This window comes from Triplophysa dalaica, chromosome 18, assembly GCF_015846415.1.
Source record: "Triplophysa dalaica isolate WHDGS20190420 chromosome 18, ASM1584641v1, whole genome shotgun sequence".
NCBI classification, from domain to species: domain Eukaryota; kingdom Metazoa; phylum Chordata; class Actinopteri; order Cypriniformes; family Nemacheilidae; genus Triplophysa; species Triplophysa dalaica.
Genome location: NC_079559.1, coordinates 3,256,663 through 3,280,005, shown reverse-complemented (window position 1 = coordinate 3,280,005; position 23,343 = coordinate 3,256,663). Strand labels below are relative to the sequence as shown.

The 23,343-nt window shown below is 37.7% G+C and overlaps 1 protein-coding gene across 1 annotated transcript in view; it reads right to left on the bottom strand.

Annotated features, from left to right (window-relative positions):
* The window catches only part of kcnd1 (potassium voltage-gated channel, Shal-related subfamily, member 1), a 44,970-nt gene extending 21,884 nt beyond the window's left edge, over positions 1–23,086 (bottom strand). Inside the window, exons 1-2 of the mRNA XM_056773442.1 lie at positions 22,949–23,086; positions 20,225–22,091 (exon numbers count right to left, since the gene is read on the bottom strand). Coding sequence (XP_056629420.1) covers positions 20,225–21,339 — 1,115 coding nt within the window. The 5' untranslated portion in view covers positions 21,340–22,091; positions 22,949–23,086. The remainder of the gene's footprint in view (positions 1–20,224; positions 22,092–22,948) is intronic.
* Between the last annotated feature and the right edge of the window lie 257 nt (positions 23,087–23,343).

The following is a 23,343-nucleotide window of genomic DNA, read 5'->3' as shown; positions in this document are numbered from 1 at the left end:
AAACACCCAAAGGAGATGACATTAAACCAATCCGTTTTTCTCTGCATGCTTTGGGCTTAGCTCTTTTCCCTCGCTGGTGTGAAAAGCCATTGTTAACATTCAATTAAGCAGCGCTGTTCACGAAGCCGAGCGTGATCAGAAAAGAGTTTGGGGTCAGGTGTCATCCCTACTGGACTGAGAGCTATATTTATCATCCGCCCTCCTAGAGCCACGCAGCCTAGGCAACTGAACCTCATGTTTCTCGTCTGCAGTACAAATCACAAGTGAACCATTTTAGGATATCTTAAATGCATGCTGCAAAACAACTAAAGTAGGAAAGAAAAAAGAACAAAGTGGAGGTTTATGATGCAGTTTTGATAGACAGGAACTGAATTAAAAATTCAATTTCAGGAATGGAAAGAAACCCGTCGAGAAAAGGTCCTGTTCTTCAAATCAAATGTGACGTCATTCATTCGTTTAATTTCAGTTATTTGTTTAAAGGAATAGTTCAAAATGCAAAACACAAAAGAAGATATTTTGAAAAATATCGGTTACAGTAAACCGTTGGTCCCAAATGACTTGCTTTGGTTTTGAGTCCATACAATAAAAGAAAATAACAAAAGTTTTTTAAGTTCCCAACATTTTTCTAAATATCTTCTTTTTGCGTTTTGCAGAAAAGAGAAAATCACACAGGTTTAAAATGACAAGAGGGTGAGAAAATGATGACAAAGTTTTTATTTTAAAGCGGAACTATTCATTTAATTGCAGTTAACTACTGTACTTTCTAATTGTATCATTTTCATTAAAGAAATTATTATAGTGCAAAAATATATAAACTGATGTGAAAATTAGACCACTGTATTATAGTACTTCATTATGTTAATATACAGTACTGGTGATATATGCTGATATAAAGAAATAAACTATCCCAATTGTTGCAATTATTATTTTTAAAAAACATACGTTTTGGAAATAAAATTGTACTCATTGAATACCTTTGCAGCCTTCCTATGCAGTAGCAAACTTAAACTTTCTATAACTAACAAAATAACATTACATCTGCAAATGCACAAACTCCCTAAAGAGGAAACAATAAAGCCAGTATGATCAGAAAGAGTTTTGTGGTATGCTAATGTAAATGTGACCTGTAGGACTGCTGATATCTGGGAAGAGAATCTCTGTGAAGTCTCTCCTAAATGAAGCTCCCTCATCTAATAAAACGAAAGCGATATGCATTAATGATGCAGATTATTGCTGCAACTGTGTGAGTTTTAACAGTCCACCCGTCAGGCAAACGATAAGCAGCCGGAGGTTTCACATATTAAGAGATTGAAGGGGATTGTTGGAATCCCAATTTAATACAGTGTGAAATATTACATATAACCGAGGAAGCTTTGCATGCGGAGAGCTAAAGAAACTCAAGATGAACAACAATCTAACAACTAGGCAGTTCAACAAGCTAAAAGCTAAAAGCATCAGCCTCAGGCTTTTCATTGTGTGATTCATCTATTGTGTATGCTGAATGTCATACAGACAGAAGGGCCATAACTTGAAAAAGTAACAAAAAAGTATTTTCAGTGAAAAAGCTACAAATATTTTGGATTCAATCACAGCTTCCTTTACATCAGACTGACAAATATTGGTCCTCAAATTGTATATGTTTAAAATTTGTATATGTCATATTAACTTAAACGCAAAACCAAGTTGTTTGTTGATTCAACGTCAATTTTAAGAACAATTTATATCATAAGATCCTCAATGTTGTAAGTTACTATGGATCTGCTACAGTACATGTAAATCCTGTAAACATAACTGACACCAAACCAAAAATGTGTTCTAAACCAAACTAGATTTGATATAAATGTTAACTTAAATATAAATAAATTCACATACTTTCATTTTTTTGTATTTAACTCTTTTCAAACATGTCTACCGAATAGCACAATTTTTCTGTGCGCCAATTCACAGAAATGTATAAGGCTTGAACACACAGTTTTTTGCATTTAAATGTAAATCAAATACAAAAGTTGATTTAAAATCTAAATAGTAAAGCTTTAAAAATGATTATTGCAAATGTAATTTAAATGGTAGAGCAATTTGTTAGCAACACAAAGATCGTGGGATTAAGCCACTGGTTGCAATTCACAACCTCAATGCTAGATGCCGCTAAATTGCATACACTGGACCTTTAAAAAAATGTGAGTAATATTTAACCAAAAAGTCTGATTTGTTTCTATAAAAAGAAAAGCTTTCCTGTAGCTCATTGGTAAGAGCATTGCGTTAACAACGCAAGGTTGTGGGTTCGATCACAGGGGATTGCAGATACCCAAGTATACATGTATTGGATAATGCAATGTAAGTCGCTTTGGATAAAAGCATCTGCCAAATTCATAAATGTAAATGTAAAAAGAAACTCAAGTCAATCAGGTTCCGCACATCTACCTGTATAGATGACAAAGAAAAATCGATTCTCTACCTGTGTGTTAATCACATCACATCCAAACAACCACTTCCTCCTCATTACAGCCTGATTTTCTTTCTTTGCCACTAACCATGAATAATAAATAACACAACGAAGAGCGCCAAAGTATATTTGTGCTGCTTTTACTCCTGTCCTTCAAGGTACCCCTGTTTAGGAAAGAAAATGCAACCCAAGCCGATCCAGACTGCTTGGCCTCCGGCCCAAAGCCGGAGACTGGAGTAATGTAGCGTCAGTGTCGGACCACACCAACAAGCTATTTAGGACGAAGGTCAATTTACATACGTTATGAAGAATAGAACGCCATGCGCAACATGATGCTAAAGGCTGATTTAATGTTTCAATTAGAGCGAGGTGCTATAGGGTTTAGCCACCTGAAGAATACAGGGGCTATCACATGTTTTGTTTATGATACCGCGGCGGCGCGGGGGAGAATTCAATATCAATGCATGCTTTATAATGCATACACACCACATAATACCTTTTGTTGTAAAGGATACGTCTTGATTGTCATTACTTAGTCATTATTTGGAAATCTTTGACTAATTGTAAGAGGCATTTACATTTACATTTAGCAGACGCTTTTATCCAAAGAGACTTACAAATTGGGTAAACAATGGAAGCAATTGGGTCAAACATTACGAAAAACATGTCTCACAAAGCCTACTACAGTGTACAGAGCCATGTTTAGTTTATCTAAGCTTAAATAAGATTTTGTGTTCAATAAAAGGTAAACCGGTTTTATGCACCCCACAGACTCCCCCACAGAAATGATGTCGGACACCAAACCAAAAATGTTAATAATTGACATCATTTAGCACTTTTTTTACGTTTATAAATCACCTTCTTAAAAAAGATCAATACTGTCTTTAAACAGCAGACTGATTTGTGTTTTGTTTCCTTAAAAACATTACGAAAAGCAATGAGATTAAATCACCACTCATTTGAATTATTAATGTTTTTGACCTTCAGAATGTGGGTGTGAGTTAATAAAGGACAAAACAACACATCAATGTCATCAAGGAAATCCGCTGCTGCCTGAAACACAGCATCCATCCATCAGAAAAAGCTTTGGAATCCGACGTCTATGAGCAAAACAAAACAACAGATAAAAGATAAATGCACTACACTTTCTCGGCATTCAGCTGTGAGCCCACCTCCACTTAACCTCTTTTTTCCTGGTGCTCATGAAAGACCCCCGGCTATGATTGACCTCTGCTCGACAAAAGACACCACAGGCTGGGGAGGAAGTGAAGTCATTACCTGAACTCCATCAGACCCAAAGGCACTGCAGCTACTGCTTGCAAAACCACAGGAAGACAAGGTCTCCTGCGGGATGTGTGAGGACAGGTTTTACCTGTGTCAAAGTCACAATTACAAAATGTGATTTATGTCTTAATATTTTTAAAGACCAAAAGTTCACCCCAAAAATATTCACTCTGAGGTAGTTTAAAACCTGTATATAACTTGGAAACGGAAAAGAAGATATTCAGAAAAATGTCTGCAGTTTTCTATCAATATAATGGAGGTCAAAGGAGTACCAACATCCTTCTTTTGTGTTAAAAAAAGGATGTTAAACTTGTTTGGAATAATATGAATGAATCATTTTATTTTTTGTAGGTGAACCGTACCTTTAAAATGAACTTGACTATAATTGGTTACACCTGGGCAATTCTGTGAGAATGTCAACCATACCATGAAAAATGTACGTTTTTACCGACGGTTCTTACTATGGTAACAGCACAGATATCAACAATCGATGGTTCAAATACCCCTTGTGAGGTCTCTCTTCACGTTTTTTTATCTCATGATTTTTTTATAGTCAGGACAGGATTGTCACATCCATAACAGTACATATTACTCATGAATGGACACATGAAAATTCAATTAAAGTCATTATTTTAAGTTCTATTAAGAGACATTCCTTCTCCATTCATTGGGTATTATTGCTTCAGGTTTGTGCATTTTAATTCACGGAAAGTTTGTCGTCCCCGAAAGACGCATCCTTTTTTTGTCACATCGATAACGCATGTTTATTTCCCTTTTTTAAAACAGAATATTTTTTCATAGACTAACGTTTATAGACTCTATTAACAAGGGTTTAGTAAAGTATAATATATTCGTAACAAATACATTCTCTGAGCAGTAACGCAAAATGTCATGTCCATTACGCTAGGATTGCCCACCTACGTAAGTACTTTTTACGGGTCAGATCAGGTAGAAATAGATTTTCACTTTGATAAAAACAAAAAGGAAAGAATAGTAAATGTATTGGTAATGTCCTCGCTGGAAAAAATAAACTGTACATACATTTCGGTGAACATTTAAACACAACGCAATTCAGTGCAAAATATACTGTACAATACAGACAAAACTAAAAATATATACGTTAAAATCTCTCATACTTATTTACTACATTGTACCCTGATCTTTTTAAACTGTACCTCTGCATTCTGCACATTTTCAAAACATTAGAAAACAAAAGAGGAAGGCAGAGAAAATGGGCTGTTGCTCTCATGCTAACAGGAAGCAGCAGGTGGAAGAAACAGTGGAATCATGACAGCTGCTTCTCAAATGTGGACGAGCTCTCGCACGAGACCGGATCCCTCACGGCCCGTAATCTAGCTGGCATGAGCTTTGAGCAAAGCAGACACATCTACTACAGGAAGATTTTTGTGAAGAAACGAACTAGCAAAGCGCAATGGAAAACGTAAAATATCAGAAGTTTATCTACAGTAGGATATCCAAAGTGGATCCCTGATCCAAAATGTGATATGTAGGCTACACTTGCACAGAGAGACTAGCACATATCTTATAGTGCTGCCAGAGACATATTGATCTGTGATGTTTGATAAAGATCAGCGTTGGGCGATGTCTAACGAATTGGTATCGGACGATGGCAACAGTGAAACATGGCGGATGATGACATCGCCCTGCGGTGTTATAAAGTAAGACGCGTCTCGCACATCTTCTTTATACAGCGCAAGCTCCACAGTTATAAAGTCAAGCTAGTTTGATCTGTGAAGTTTGAGGTTTTATGCCCATTAGCTTTGTATATATTTGTTCACAATGCGATTTCGTCACGTGACGAAATTGTAGGAATCACGATTATCATTCACCTGCTATTGTCCACTGGGGCAAAATTTAATTTTAGACAATGCCAGTAGCTCTTTTCAATGCCAAATTTGCAGAACACAAAGAAGGTCAAATACACCATAGGGCTCATTTATTATGAAGACACTTGAGGTACAGTAAGGTAAAAAAGTCAATACAACAATGACAACAGGGGTAAAACCATAAAACCTTCAAAAAAACTGATGCACATTTTGGTTGACTAAATATCTGCAATATATTCTGATCCGAATATTAGATAACATATCATGACATTACAGTCTCTGCGAGAGAGCGTTGGAAAGAGATTTGGCGATATGTCTGATTTCTGACTGATCTCGCCGCACTTTGACTTAAACTAAATTGACAACAAAAAGAGGCGTTAAGCATCAAAATGTGCCTGTGAAAGAAAAGATGCACTGAAACCAAATCTCTTCCCGAGGAGAACAACAGAAATTAAACTTATTTATAGAAGCAGGGTTTATTTTAGCTCCTTCTCTGGCCGCAATATCAATACACCTTCAGGGAACGGGTCGGATCAGCACGGAAGACGAATCACCTTCGTCTTTGGGTCATTGTTTTGGATTTTTGTAACTAACTTTAAAAGCTTCCGGGCAAAAGTCTACAGGCTCCTGTTTCACACATTCCTGTTCCACCTCTGAGACGTCAATCTGATGCTTCACATTGTATCCGAGCTTCGATACAAAACAATCGGGGCTGAGGATGGGCCATAAAAGGAAAGCAGATGGTGATGTTACATTGTATAAAGCCCGTTCTCTATCTACATGTGTCCACAGGTTTAATGGACCACACACATGCATAAACTAAACAGTATTCAAATCAGTTTAGGAATGGAAACAGGCCCGTCGCCAACTTATTTGGTATTAGATGGGCATCAAGGTAAAACATGATCTGTACACACTACTACTGTAAATATGAGCGTCGCGCCATTAAACCTGAAACGTAACTCCGTGTTCAAACTAAATATTTATAAAAGCCTCTGATCAGATATGGTGGTCTGATTGGATGACATGTTTTGCGTGACCGATTTCAATCTTCCAGGTGACATTTACACATGTTCTCACAGACTGTAAACAAAAGGTGATATCATAACAGCTCCGTCCTTAGCAATTAACAGATCTAAACAATGTGTGCATGAAATAAACACCAATAACGGGATAGTCATGCTTTTTTATACTAGTAGGATTTCACAATGAAATCTATCATTGTAGTCAAAGTTACTTACGAGACTGTATGTACAGTATTTGATACAAAGCTTTAGACTGCAGATTGTGATTTTATTATAGTCTATTAAAGTGAAAGTTCAACCAAAATTTTGAATTCTGTCATCATTTACTCACCCTCTTGTCATTTCAAACCACTATGACTTCCTTCCTTCCTTCCGCAGAACACAAAAAAATATATATTTTGAAGAAAGTTGGTAACCGAACAGCACCGGCCCCAATTCACTTCTATTGTATGGACACAAAACCAATGCAAGTGAATGGGGTTCAGTCAACAATGTTCTTTAAAATATCTTCTTTTGTGTTCTGTGGAAGGAAGTCATACAGGTTTAAAATGACAAGAGGGTGAGTAAATGATGACAGAATCATAACATTTTTGGTTGAACTACTTGACATTAACCATGAATCTGGTGTCGTCAATAAGCCGTTTACCGAATGTACTATACCTGCTAACAAATCAATCCCTCTTTATTGGGTTTGCATAGTTTTTGGTTTATTAACTGGGTCAGAACTAGAATTTATACTTTAAACACAGATTACTTTGTTGGATATTGAATGGACACTATTGGTAGCATATCAGCTAATCGGAACGCCTTGTTTTTTTCATTTAGAGACCAATGGATATGAAGTCGCAGCTGAACTATGTTGCCAAAACACTACATGCTCGAATGCCGGCCAAGATAAAGACTTTATACCCAGTGTTATTCGCTCAACATGTGAAATTGAATTCCCATTTCCTCATCAAAATGAGTTTATCCATCCGCAATGTGAGCACAGCCGTAAATTTAATTGAGCGGAAAAAGTGTCTTTTTATTGAAGAACCGGCCAGTGTTCCAGTAAAGAAATGTTTAAATGAAGGAGATCGAACTCTTAGAGGGAGACTAAACCGATTCTCAAATAAAAAATATTGGAAATAGTCTCGGAGGGCTGTTTTAATCTGCTTTCATCCTTTTCTCGCGTGTCATTCTAAAACTGTATGACTTTCGTTCCTCTGCAAAACACAAAAGATGTTTTGACACTGGCTCCTACTAACTGTTATTGTACGGACACATAAAAGACATTTCTAAAAAATTCCTCTTTTGTGTTGCACAGAAGAAAGAGTCATTTACGAGTTTTGAACGACGTTGCGTGAATTTTAAGATATGGGTGAACTATCATTTATACGACAACTAAAACATTCACATGAATTACATTCACAGTGCTTGTTTTCTTAAAAGGTTTATAACAAAGTAGTTGTGGTATCTTGTCTTTTTCACGAACTGCCAAGATCTACTGACTTCAAACTAGAAACTACTACAAAACTGCCTCATGCCATTTAAGTGCTACCTTGTGGAAGATGTGTAATATTTTGTGATGACTTATTAATGGGAAGAGCATAAAAATAGCAAAAAAAGGGATTGGAATTTCATGTTCTTCCTTCAGATGCTGATACTGTAGTCTATTGTTTACACCAGCTGCCCTGTTGGATCGCCGCTCAAATCCAACATCAGCCAGTTCAGACAGCAGTGGCTTTAATATGCAAATATCTAATCCATGAATTTGAGTTTATCAGCCAAGATCACTAGTATAACCTAATTTGTATTTGTCAAAGATGGTTTTCACGTTCCAGTCATGTATTATATGAAAGTAAGGTGAAATACAGGTCAAGAAAAAGATGATTTAAATATGATTTAATTTACAGGACCCAGATTTACTCACTGTAATGATATTAGAGATTAGCCTAATTTATATGACACTGACCTTTTATTTTCTGCAGTACGAACGAAAGACATTTAAGAATGTCTGTCTGGCAAAAATAAACAAAACCATGCACACATCCTAACAAAAAACTGTTTTTTCCATCTCAGTCTCACCATATTTTTTCAATCATTACATGCTAAGAAACTTCCCAAAGAAAGACATTCTGCAGAAGCGTGCAAGGTAAAGAAATCTAATCTTCACAATCCTGTGCATGCAATTCAACACATACAGTACATCTATATAAAATTGCCTATTGTGTCCATGCATAGAACTGTCAGATTCTTCTCACATGCGTGCAGACCGTTGACAGAATGCATCAACGCTTTCATTTAAAGCCGATATGGTCAGGCTGTTCCCCGCACAGGAACACACTCTGGCCAAATCGTACAAGCGCTCTGAATAAAAAAATGTTTCACGACTGCCATTCATCCTGATTACTGTCAGGTAGAGCAGTGGTTGTAAATGAAAGTCTTTTCCAATCATGCAGAAAGGTGATAATGGTGAACTTGAATGAATCTGGTGCAAATATTAAAAATGTCATAATGTCTTTTGGTACACAAGATCTTGAAATGAAACGTTGAAGAGCACACTACGTGAAACCTTTTAAGGGACACCCTGTAAATCCAAACCGAGCAAATATATGGATATAAAACAAGGGATATTTACTTCATAGATGAACAAGTTGCTTAATGAGGTTAACCAGAGTTTCCATGTAAACTGCAAGATGGAACTTTCCGATGACGTCATGTGCATGCGTATTACGCGCTCGATCGCGCGAGTATAGCCAAAACAATATGGCGGCTTCCAATACTGCGAAATCTCGCTGCTTGACTATTTATTAACGTTTCCCAAGCAAAAGTTGGATTTGCTGCAGCAATAAGACCAGGGGAGACACACTATTTACGCCAGACACATATACGTGGACAAACGGTATTGAAATGCAATTTTGCCTTATAACTGTGTATGTGCCAAGGTACGTCCTGTTTCTTTACACAACAACATCTTCATCAACTGGCCTGGTGTGCATACTACATCGTTTTTATCCGTTATCCTAGATCTGTGTAAATGCAGACAGACATGTGTTCGTGAGATTTTTCTAAAAAACGCGATGGAAAACTTATCTGTTTTTCATCGTGTAAACGTGGCCTTAGTGTGCATGTTATCACACTATACGGGGCAAGTTGTCACAATTTAAACTTGCAATGAAACAGCCAGTGAAGGCTGTTTTAATCAAAATGTTAAGTGTTTTTTTTATAAGAAAATAAATTATAAAACAATCAAACAAGTATATGTGCAATTAGACTTTTGAATCAAAACCTACAGTAATAGCTACCAAGGAACAGCCCTTGTGGCAACTTGCCCCGGTCACCCCCATGAAAACTATTTATTCGTTGAAACCCTACAAAACATGTATTTGTTTTGTTAAAAAAAACATCTAAAACGAGCTTAAAACTATGTAAAATAAGCTTACATTACATAATATCCTATACAAGTCAGTACACATGCGTTTGGTTGTTGTACAGGTGACACAAAGCGCTGCGTTTTCCCTCCAGAACTGGACACGTTTAGAAGGCCATAAATCAAACGAACAATGAACAGTTCTCTTGATGATTACAGTCATTAACTATCAACTAGAAAATGAATGACTGAGTGCCTTAGTGCTAACTGGCTAGTAATGAGAACATTAATAGAAGCTGCCTGGAGACGGGTGCACACAAGGCGAATAAGATACTATCACTACCAGGCACTATCCAGATTCAAAATAGTAAACTGCTAAAATGTAACATTGTGAATTACATTTACATATAGAAAGCCTTAAACATACATGTATATAAAATACCTGAACACCTACAAAACTCTACATTTGAATGAATTTGTTTGACATGAATGGCACTGCATATTTCCAAAGTCAAATGAAAATTTTAAGATTTTGTGATTTTTGTTTGTGTTATATTTCTATGTTTGATGGCATCTGATTAATCGATTCAATTCACGAAATGTGCCAAAAAATGACTTTCTACAAAAAAACGGAAGAATGTCCCCTAGATCTATAAGACCGTTATCTGCAAGGCGCTCTCCACAGAAAACCAACACGCACAACACTACAAAACTACTCACCATCCTATCAAATAATAAAACTAGGGATGCACGATCAATTATCTGCCATTTCTGTAACGGCCGATAAATGGTCATTTTTTATGTGATCAGTATCATCCGATAATAAAAATTTAGGCCGATATATTATGGCCGATAAATTATGAATCATTTCCTCTGGTTAAACTTCAGCTGCACGTTGCTCACAGTTAAATCCATGTACTGTACTGCTATTAGCAAAAGATTATTGATGTATTTTGTATATTTATGAATGTGTAAATGATAGGAATAAAAGCATATTGTTGCATGAAGTTGAGAAGTTTAAAAATCTTTAATTAGTCTAAAGCAGGAATAATGCATGATCTCCAGGGAAAAATGAATTTTCATTCTAACTAAATATGCTATATGAATATTTAGATACTGTACATCAGCCGATATATCGGTTATCGGATCTCAATGTTCAAGAATTACCGGTTATCGTTATCGGGCAGAATTTCCAAAGGGTGCATCCCTAAATTAAATATATAAAATCTTATAATATCATACTATCAATTTCACTCTGAAACACAAGTATGTCCCATATCTGCTGATCACTGAAACAAGGATTACAAAACTACTGAAGAAAATTGTGATATATGTTTATAAAATCAATTTGACCAATATTAAAATTTAACAGAAAATTTTATAACCAATATACAGTAAATGTTTCACATCTTCTTAAACTTTTTCATTGTAAAGCCCCCTTTGTGTAGGAAGCTTAGACCTGATCTTAAACCTTAAACCTAAAGGGCCGGTTTCACAGACACAGCTTGGCTTAAGCTTAAGCAACTATGGACTATGCCTTAGTTGAAATAAGATATTTATGTCGCTTTTGTAAAAATGCCATAGAAGAATACATTAATGGTGTGCATCTTGAGACAAATTAATGGCACTAATATAATTTAAGATACTTCTGGGCATGTTATATTGAGTTAAGACAGGTCACACACTTAGTCTGGGACTATCCTTAAGCCTTGTCTGTGAAATCAGGCCAAAATCTTTAATAAACCAAAATCATGTGTCATTTTACAATTCTGGAAAACCAATTCTTTCTTCTGATGTTTGATTGCAAAAACCTTATGATAAATTTCTATATTTCAATAAATGCCATGAAACTTTGCCCCCATTTTGAGAACCACTGCAACAGATCCAACGCAACCACTAACATTTAATCCTAAAACTGGACTATATGTAATGTCATTGTTGGAAGAATTAAAGTCATTTACTTATTGCCAATCCAATTTTCACATTTGCAATATTTCTGATTTACCGTTCAGCCCTACTACACAAGAACTACCAACAATACCCAACTTTACACAGCCATGTAAAGTAGTGTAAAGTTATTAACTCTAAAAAATAAACATAAATATAAGAGTCTACACAACAGCCGCAATGAGATGCATGCATCAGGAAAAGATTTTCCATCGCACAACCGCTATCAAATGAACATAGAAACTTCTAAAAGCCTTTAAATCATTCTGCAAAGCCTTTCACAAAACACAACTCTATCCCGTGTTAATGGAAGACACAAGATAAAAACATAAATCTACATTAGCTACTTCACAACGCTTGCACTTATGTCTCACAGATGACTCTGTGTTTATAAACACTGCGGCAGACTTCCCTTCCTCGATAGATCCTGTGGGAAAGGTGTGGGCTTAGCCGAAAAGCACTAGCATGAGAGGAAATGATGTCAGCTTTGTCATTTTTCTCCATAAAGGCAGTAAATGGGTCAGGCGTGTGCACACAGAAGGACCACAGCGAGGGACCACCTGACTGAGCAGCTACACTTATTTTTGGATAGGGAGCGGGTGCGTGTTGGCCAAACCGTATTCGGAGTGCTAAAGAATTTTCAACCTGTTAAAAAAGACTTGAAGTAGCTCATGTACTCCTCATGTACATACAGAATACATATACGGTAAATACTCATGGGCGGTACATCTGGATGTCAGAAACTAGTATCGAGCTTCAGAGGAGCCCCCGCTGAGAATTAAATGCAGGAAAATAGATACATGAAATGATTTTGCACTCTGAGAGATCTGGATCTCCTGCCCGTGAGCTGACCTTCACTGTGTGATCAGATAAAAATGTACAGCTTTATTTTCCATTCAGAAAGTTCTCCTACATTCTCTGACCTTGATAAAACGAGCAAAGCCGTAGAAACCCTTTGCACTTATTTCCTTTTGAGGTTTCACTGAAGGACTGCATTGTGACACAAAGCAGCTTGTGCAGGGTGTGCTGCATTTCTCACTATTATCAGTGACAAACAGATTTAAAACATCTGCTTCATCCTGCCCACTTACCCTCATCTCATGATTTACTAAATATATACACTGGATATTTGCTACCATGCGTCCGATAACATCTATTTTGTTTATTTATTTCACTTGCCATTAAAAGTCTTTCTTATTAAACACCTGAGCCGACCGAAATGACCAAAATATTCATGATTGGATAGAGTTGGGTATTGTTTTTATCCTATTCCATAATACAGCACGACTCTTTAGACCGTAACAAATCTCTTTATCTGTGATGAATTCCTCCTCTGTAAGATTACAGTACCCCTGAGAGCCGTCAGGAAGCCAGCCTGAGTGTGAACAACTATTCAGTCTCTATAATTTCGTACAGATATGCAGAAACGGACATTTACAGATCGGTTTCACTGTATTATAAGAACAGCTCACTTTGCAGGTTTAGCTACTGTATATACACAAGTATACAATTGCACACGTTCAAAGTCAGTATCACACCTTGATCACACCTTTAGCCTTGCGAGAGCGAATCAGGTAGCACAAGAGTCAGGACACCTGACTGCCCCCCTCATTATCACGGAAAGATTACAGACAATCACAGACAGAGTATCAGAGAAACACAGATAAAACCAAATCACAAATATAACATCTCAGACACAATAATCACAAACAAAAGATCACGCCTTTGTCACGATCCTGGCTCGCTTTGTCATGCTTTTCTTGTCCTGTGTCAGGATTTAGACAGTCGCACGTGTTTTGTGTGCCTCTATGCCCCTCACCTGTTACCCTCACCATTAGCTCCCTATTTATTGCACTTGTGTTTGCTGTCTTGTGCAGGTTCATTTTGTGACCATTGCACTACCTCTTGTGACATCGTGTTTTGAAGATCCCTGTGAAGTAGTCAGTCTAGTCCAGTTTTTGTCAAGTTTAGACTAGTTAAGTGAGAGGGTCAACAGACGTACAGTACAGTACAGTACAGTAATGATCATCTTAAAATTAAATATGGGATGTGTTTTAACTCACGATGGCACTTTATTTGTAAAAAAAAAATGAAACTTTGTTTTACAGTGCCCGTGTTACAGTGTAATTATACATTTAAGTACCGAGTACTAAAAATTAACTATATGTACATGGTTTGCTTTAGGGTAAGTTAAATGTATTTATGCATAATTCATAGTAAATACTATAGTAAATAAAAGTAACACGTAAAAGGGCACCGTAAAATTAATTGTGATTTTTTATTTTGTTAAAGATTTGACAACATTCATGGGTTAATTCAACCATTTTTATGTAAACTAATATAGGCTAATCTGGATGGATCTGTGACTGAAAAAAAAAAATTTAACATAAAAATTACAAATATATATATTTAGTTAAAAAACATATTGCCATAGCTCTACGAAACATATTTTAATATTTTTGTATTGCGATACATTGATATATTGTTGTGCCCCTAGTTGTACGGTATTCGCAGTCTTTGTCCTTTAAAGCCATTTGCACACTCTCTATATGATCCATCCCAAATCTTTCCTTCGAACTGCGCCAACTATACACCTGAATTTAAATTACTTTTTAAAGTCATCGTCAATCCTCCAGCCAATCACGGCAGACTTTACATGGCACCAAAAACCAGCATGTGCTGCCCGCACCCTCTTTCACGAGATGCATTAATGTACCTGAACTGAACCAAATCCAGAGACACATTACATTGCTAATACATAACTGTGACAGGTTTTCAGTCAAACAAAGAAACAAAAATAACAGTCAGAAACCCATCAGCGAGCCTGACGACTTCAATGGAGTGATAAGTTGAGTGGTTTCATTTACAGACATTAGCGCTTAGCGCCTGCTGTGAGGTCCCCCGGGTCTTACTTTGTTCAAGGGCGACGCTTTTCCCACAAGACTCTTATATAAGCCAACAGCAGATGGTGAATGTGCACTCCAGAGACAAGAGATTATGCAATGGGACAACAAGTTTTGTCCTCATTTAAAGGGAAAGATTAAAGATTCTCACAATCCGAAGTAGCTTTGAAAAATGTTCACCTGTTTTTAATAAAAGACCAAGAAACGAGCAAGAAGTAAAAGAGCCATCACTAGATACTGTACTATTGTGGTACCGTGGTAGAGTACTTCGAATTACCATTCAAGGGAAAAACAATTCATCTGTTAACTATGTCTGGGATTAAACAAATAAACTTGTGAATTTAATTTCTGTCCATATCAACCATGTGCAAAGTGAAAGCTATTATAAAATGCAAATTTTGCACAAATACGATCATATAAACAGTATATTGTATACAAATTGCAGATAGTGAACCTAGAAACGCTTTACAAGAAGGTTTTATTTTTTGACATTGGTTATCGACATTAGGGTAACGTATTTAAATTTAGAAACTAGCAAATGAAACTAACAATAGGAAATATTTCAACAGCATTCATTCATTTAGTTCATTAAAAAACAAGCATTGAAAAAAAACTAAGTTTAGTGTTTAGCATTCAAAACACAAAATCAAAGTTTAAAAATCTCCATATTTCATTGTTATTTTTTTTTGCCATAAATCATTTTTATTTGTTATTACCATACCCCCTATGTTTGTCACTAGGCATTAAAAATTTCTAACCAATAAAAAGAACAACATCAACTGCGACAACAAAAAAAATTTGAACATCAGAGGTTTTGAAAGGACAGCGACGATGCAGTGTGTGCAGGAACTAAAATGAATAAGCAATGAACAACTGCATTTGTGTCAATTAACCTTAACAAGATTATCAAATGTAGTAAAAATATATATTATTCATTCTTAGTTTGTGTTAGCTAATGTGTTCGAATGTATGAGAACTTATTGTATATTGGTGCCTTGTAAAATGACTCTCAAGGCTTTATCGTCTTATTGTATTTTTCTTTGATTCATTCTTTAAACAAATGGCAGGTAACAACATTTTCTCTCTTGTCCATCATTTCCGCACATCTTGCAGTCACTTAACTCCCCCTGCCAAGAACAGTTTGAGTAGCTTCTCAAATCCCTTACATCGGGTTACTGTATCCTGCTTTCTCATGGGTCATATTAAATAATAACTTAGAGAGCGCATTAAACTTTTAACACAAAAGGCAAATGGAACGAGGCAGACATCTTCATTCAGCAACCCCGCCCCTGTCAAGGGCAGAGAGAGGGACTGAATGTTGTTTATAAGGTCCTGGCAACGTGAATTCCACTCAGCTGTCGACACAAAATTGTCAATCGAATTGTGCACTTACTGAGAAGTCTCTGAAGACTCTTCGCTCCCTGCTTTGATCTGCATACATTACGTTCCTTTCTGCACAGTAAGGCTAAAGCCGAACGCTCATCTGGCTATCATCAAAGGGACGGTGGCCAATCGACCCCGGCTGGGCTAAAATATTAATGCATCAGGTAGCCTCAGACCACCACAGACCACCTATAACATACTCCTCACAAAAATGGGATTTCTCTTATCTTTAGAAACGTTGATAGTCTTCACACAATCATTAACATGCAACACGACAGAGTTATTTGCCTTTTCATTGCCTGTGATTTACAGCCAGAAATGCATAATAATATTTGGGAAATCTGATTACAGGTAAATTAAAGGAACAGTTCTTGGAGCGCTGTTTGTCATGCATACCGTTTTCACATATAAATGCAAACGGAGGTGCTGGTTTGCTTAAATGGAATATTGAACATTTTCCGACATGACTGTTTCCAGATGCGATTATCTTGGGAGACAGCACAAGGAGTCTATGTAAAAGCAATTAGCTTGAGGGTGAAAAGTCACTGATTTGGTTTTAAAATTGCAGAATAGCATCACAGATCCATAGTCTTCAAACACACAACTGCTTTACTACAGAACTTAACCAGTCAGTCCCAGAGGACAAAATCCCCAGCCACTTGTATGTACAAGAGGTGATTGCCTCTTTGACACCATAATGCTGCTGTTATATCACACAGAACATCATGAACATCTGTTTGAGAAACGCTCCTGCTGAGACTAATAAACTTACATACAAAACATTTTGTTTGATATTCTACAACAGGTGGAGCAGGTCATGTTATCCAAAAATGCCGAAATGCAAAAAATGCTAACCTGATCTCGCAGGAATTCGGGGAACGAATCATTTGAGAGTCAGTCAAGAAGAATGGTAAGAATAACTGCCTATTATTACGAAATAGTGTTTTTACACCTTCAACGTACATAAACTTGATGTTGGACATTCCATAAACCAAAGTAGGACCTTAAAAAACCCTAGTTATGTACTCTTTAACAGTGTTTTACCATTTACTAGCTAGAAAACTATGTTCTGAAAGTGAACCCAACTTTATCTTTTTCGTTCTAGTGTTGTGAACCCTGTTATTCTCCTAAATGAAGACAGGTATTATTTTAAAATGTTATTTTTACAGTTACAGTTACCGTTATAACGTGAACAGCCTTTATTCATATGAATTCTCATGTTCTGTATCGTACAACAACATATGAGTAATAGAAAAAGCAATACTGAAGCCACACCCCTAACCGTCACCGGCGCAAAAGCAAATCATACTAAAATGTATGAATGCGATTATACAAACTAGCCAAAAGTAGCCACGTTGTAAAAAAGTTACCTTTTTGCCGTGAAATTGTGTAAAAAATGCTGAATATTAGACATTCTTGTCTTACTTGTACAGTGTCCATCATCCTACATGATCCATTCAAGAATATTGCAGTATTATATGTGCATTGTAAAAATCCCAGAGAAGCTGATAGCAGGTAACATTTATGTACAGTGTGTACGTGCGAGAGTCTGTGTGTTACGCATGAGTGCTTCTCACATGAGCAGAATGATGTATTGCTGAGGAGCACTAGAATACTAATACTCCTCTCCTGCTGTTTGCAGGTCAAACTGAAATATTACGACTATTATGTTACTATACCGATACATTTATATAATGCATAAAAATATATGATTCAGTTTAAAAGCAGATTGTGGTCATTAACACTAATGTGAATCACATCATCAACCTTCAGACACTGGTGAGAAGCACATCGTACAGGTGCAGCATCGTATCTGGATATAAGATGTGGAACAGACGGAGCAAGGGTTGGATGGAAGAAACGATTACGTTTGTTTACATTTAACCTATGAACGAGTCTGGTTATGTTTGGTATAGAGTACTGGCACATGTACAGTGTGCAATGGACACAGCCTGCTAACTTCTAAAGAGCATTTGAAACGTATACAGTTTGCAAAGGCAGAGATTTCAAAGAATACTATGCTACACTGTTGACCTAACTCCAAATCATGCTAACCAAATAACAAGTCAAAATCAAATGTTATTTCAGTAATTTTGCCATATAATTTGTGAAAATAAAAGGTCATGCACATTGCATTGTGGGATATCTGACAGTGCACTGTGTGTTCTGTAAGCAAAGTGAAAACATACCATTTTAAAGAGTACAATCTAGGGATTTTTAAGGTCCTACTTTGGTTTATGGAATGTCCAACAACAAGTTCATGTACATAGAAGGTGTAAAAACACTATTTCGTAATAATAGCTAGTTACTATTACCTTACTTCTTGACTGACTCTGAAATGATTCATTCCGCGATTCATCCGTCTAATCCCCTCCTATCCGCTAGCCTATTCAGCTGTGATTGGTCTACCACGAATGAGGCTCACGAGATACAATGTTTGGGGAAGAAGAGTGAAGTAGGCGGGGACTATATGTACTGACGTAAATCCGCGGCGGTTCGCAAATCGGACTGGGGATGACTCGTTTGCGTGATTCAGAGTCGACACCCTTTTTTCAAGCCAATAACTTTGTTTTTCATTCACCTTCGGATTTACAACTTGGCAGCGGCTTACTTTCAAACACGGCAACATGAAACACTGCATGAAATGTCATTTTCATGACATCATGTTATGTACTCTTTAAATATGACCTAGTCCTTTGTAGTTCACAATTCTGAATGATCCTCATTTCGCCACTTACATCTGTTTGGGTGTTCATCTACCCAACAACAACTTAACAAATAGCATCATATCTGGCTGCAAAGATACCAGGGAACACACACACAAAAGATGACTAAGCTTCATCTATCCTCCTCCTCTCAAGCGTAGTGACAGTGTCCCACTCTCCATTCAGCAATCTGAGAGACGTCACTGTATCAGTGGGCAGAAGACTCACATCATATCTGCTTCTCTAAAGTTTGCCATTGACATGACATAAGAGAAACCAAAATGAAAATGATTTCATCGTTTACTCACCCTTGTGTCATTCCAAACCTGTATGCTTTTCTTTTTTCTGTAGAACACAAAAGAAGATATTTTGAAGGATGTTGGAAACCAAACAATATTGGCTCCCGCTGACTTTAACTGTATGGACACAAAATGACTTTCTTTGTGTTACACGGGTGAAAAAGTCACATACAGGTTTGGAATGACATAATGGTAAATAAATGATGACAGAATGTCTATTTTGGGGTGAACAAAGCAGAACAACACACTGAGCAAATACTGTAAAGTGTTTTTAGAAGATTTAAAAATATGACTGGAAAAAATCTCAGATTTCTCTCAGAAAACAACACAGTCTGTGCAAATTATAAAAGTCACGTGATCCAAAATGTGTGGCAGATTTTCTGTGAAAAGTTTTTATGTCAACGGTTTTCAATAGATTGAATATTGCTTTGAGCATCAATAAATGTTTGCACCATTTGTAAAAGTTGTATGTAAGCCCCTCAATTATTGTAAATGTTAAAACCGGGATCTCAGCATCATATGGAAAGAAACATAATATGCAGTTAAAGAAGGATATTTCATAAATACTTGGCAACCTCACCACTAAGGGACAAAGCAGGGCTCACACACTATCACAATGCATAAAACAGTCATTCATCAAGGAAGCGACACACCACAATAAAAACCAAGGAAATGTAAACGTTCGTTCAGTTATAATTATGTCTGTGAAATATGTGTGAAACTGCTTAATCAAGGCAACACAAGATACAAAAAGGCACAATTTTGTCATTTCTCTTGTTTTATGACAATTAATGTGCAGATTCTAAAAAAGGAAGGCAAATATTCACTCAAGCTGTACTGCAGGGACTGATTACGGTGTCAATAAGATCTCAAATAATGAAGAAAAACTCTTCAAAAGGGAAAAACTGACCTCCCGGCTATTTCTTTACAATTCAAATAAATGCTCGCCAGGCACAGAAAACACCTTAGTTTACAGAAGACCTCACTGTTGCATATTTCAAGCATCAAGCTGCAGATATGAAAGGAATGGACTTACCCAAGCGTTGTCATGGTTACAATGGTGTACCAGAAGGAGGCTGGGATGCTAGTGAAGTTGGTTCCCTTGGTGCCTTTCTCAGCATAGAACATGACGGTTGCAAATATGATGATGGCCATGGTGAGAGAAAACAGGAGGAAGCCCAGCTCGGACGCGCAGCTCTTCAAAGTGTAACCCAAGATCCTCAAACCCTGAGAGTGACGTGAGAACTTGAAGATTCGGAAGACGCGGAAGACCCTCAGCGTCACGAACGCTCCACTCACGTCCTCGTTCTCAGGCATAACCAGGCCGATATAATAGGGCATGATGGCGACGACGTCGATGACGCTCATGACCGAGCGCATGAACTTGCAGCGGCTGGGCGCGGCGAAAAGCCTCATCAGGTACTCGAAGGTGAAGATGAGCACGCACGCGGTGTCCATGCAGAAGAACGCCAGCGAGTACTTTTCGCCGTATGGCAAGTCTTTCTTGCTGCCTTTGATGGGCCAGGTAGGAATCGTCTCCACCACGTTCGCTATGACCGACACTGCGATGAAGAAACCTGTGACGTAGTAGAAAACCAGAGCCATGGTGCTCGTGTGAGGGTTCTCGAAGGCACGCCACAAGCGCTCTCGGCGTGTGCTATCCGGCGGGAGTGGGGCGTCCGTCGCATTCTCGGCCTCCGTGTCCTCTGCCAGACGTTCCTGGTTTTCCTTCTTTCGGTCCCGGTACTCTTCCTGGCAGCAGTCTCCGATAATGTCCGGCACAATGCCGTAAAACGCAAGCTCCTCATCGAAGGCCTGCACGCACTCTTGTCGAGGGTAATGCAACTTGCCCGTACGGTAGAAGTTCAAAATGTGGCGAAACATCTCTGGGTCCCTGTCGAAAAAATATTCCTGAGTGTCCTCGTTGAAGAAAAATTCCTTTTCCGAGCTTCCGAGCAGTGTGTCGGGATAGCGGTCCAACGTGTTTTTCCACGTCTGAAAACGAAGGCCGCTCACGTTTACGAAAAGAATCTCGTCGTTGCGGCTCTTTTTTTCCACTGGTGGTTTGGGCATGATTTTCGTGGCTAGAGGAAGCCAGCCAACTGCAGCCGCCCTGGCAAAGGGCAGCCATGTTGCCACTCCGGCGGCCATCTTTATGTTGGTTGCTTGACCTTAAATATACTTAAATATAACGATATGGAAAATGCCTAGCGGCCCTGAGCAGTTTTGCATAAGAAGAAAGTAAAGGTATTTCCACATCCGAGCTGAGGGTCTCAGAGGCCGAATTAGTTAGTTTAAGTAAGTCAGCTTGTCTGTCCATTTATTATGCTAGGAGGAAATCCTGTCAGGTAAATGGAAAGATGTGAATGTTTTCATGGTCTATAAAGAGGTTACAACATGTCAAGGAAAGCCATTGGGATCTCAAGTAAAACTGCTGTCCATTTATCAAAAATGATCCTGAAATTAACCATAAAAATTCACAAATTCACTACTCACTGCTGTGCATTGTATCTTCAAGATGTGGTTGTTGCATGAAATAGTTCAGCTATGTAAAGGGTTAACTCTCTTAGCCATCGCTTGCACGCTCGGACAGAGAATACTGATTTGTTGCGGTGCTGTGCTGTTTCAAATGTGTAACAGTCTGGATGATTCTTTCTGAAGTTAGCAAGAGGCTATTTCTCCTCTGGTGTGTTTATTCTTTCTTTCTGTTGCATTTGTTCTTCGTTGTTTTTGTGCCGCATTTCTGGTTGGATAATAAGATTGCTACTTCTCTCTCTTTATCTCTCTCCTTGAGCTTCAGGTACCTGCTTGATTTCATAAGAGGCAGAGAAAGTTTTTGCACAGAGATCTCAGAATCATAGAAGCCTTGTTTCCTTGCATGGACGTTCCTTCATGCACCTGTCCTGAAACAAGACAATAACATCCTGGGTGAAGCGCAGTTCTGATGTCCGAGAGAGACAAGGGTAGAAATAGTAAAGGTTTTTGCTTCACTTTTCAAGCTTTAAATTCACTTTCGTGATATTTCTCATGAGCAAAAATCATTTGTGCCTTCAGCTATGTGAGAAAATATGTACTGTTCATTAATACAAAATTAACATAATGCTAGAAATTGTTTAACATATTCTAGCACAGAGAATTGTTTTGATGTATTTAACACCGATATAATAAATTAAATTGTTTTTGTAATTCATTTATTTGCTTTTATGTGATCAATAAGAAACAAATAGTCAATAGATAAAGTGTTTATCTAGTTCTTAACCAATGCAACTCCCTGTTGCATCCAAATATCTAAACAACCTTCCAATAAAAAATAAAAAACAAATACAAAAAAACTTTCTAACAAGACACATCATAAAGGTTCTAGCAGAGGACAGGTGACCCAACCCAGTCCCAACATAATGCATGTCCAGAACAACATGCTCCCACAATCAAAAATCAATAACGCATTACTCTACACCTCCTGCACCACGCACCCAACAGCAAATTGCGTTTAAATACAAAAGGTTGCGTTTTCCATAGACGCAGCTTTACTCCAAAACACATCATGCAACTTATTTGATAATTTTCAACGCAAGACAAACACAAGCATAAAGGCGCCCTTTTTGCTTTTCTTCAAGTCCACGTCCCTTAAGTACTTCTCAAAATGAGTGACATCTCTAAATAAAACGACAAAAAAGTGCCAATGCACTCCTTTACGAAGTTACGAGGACATGCGGCTTTGCCTCAAGAGTGATGATCTATATTTTAAAATCTTGGTTACCTCTGAGCAGGGCTGAGATAGAGGAGAAGATGAAGAATCCAACGTGAACGAAAGCAGATGAAAGAGCAAAAAAGGATGAAACCAGCAGCCGCTCTGCAGCAGTCCAGGCATATCGCATGCGACCGTAATGCCTTGCGCTTGCCTCTCTCTCCTCTGCTACTCTGTTGCATTCGTGCGCTGCCTCTCTCCCTTCCGTGCTCACTCATTTGCTTGCTCTACCTTCTCACTCTCTCTACCTCGCTCTCTCTCTCTCTACACTTATACACATCCATTTAAAGCTTAATATCTCTTGCAAACGCATCCCATCCTACAATGGGTCAAAGAGAAAGAGATCAGGGCTCAGGTTTCAGTCAACCTGAAAATAATGTTACACTGAATCTACTCACGCTCTTTGT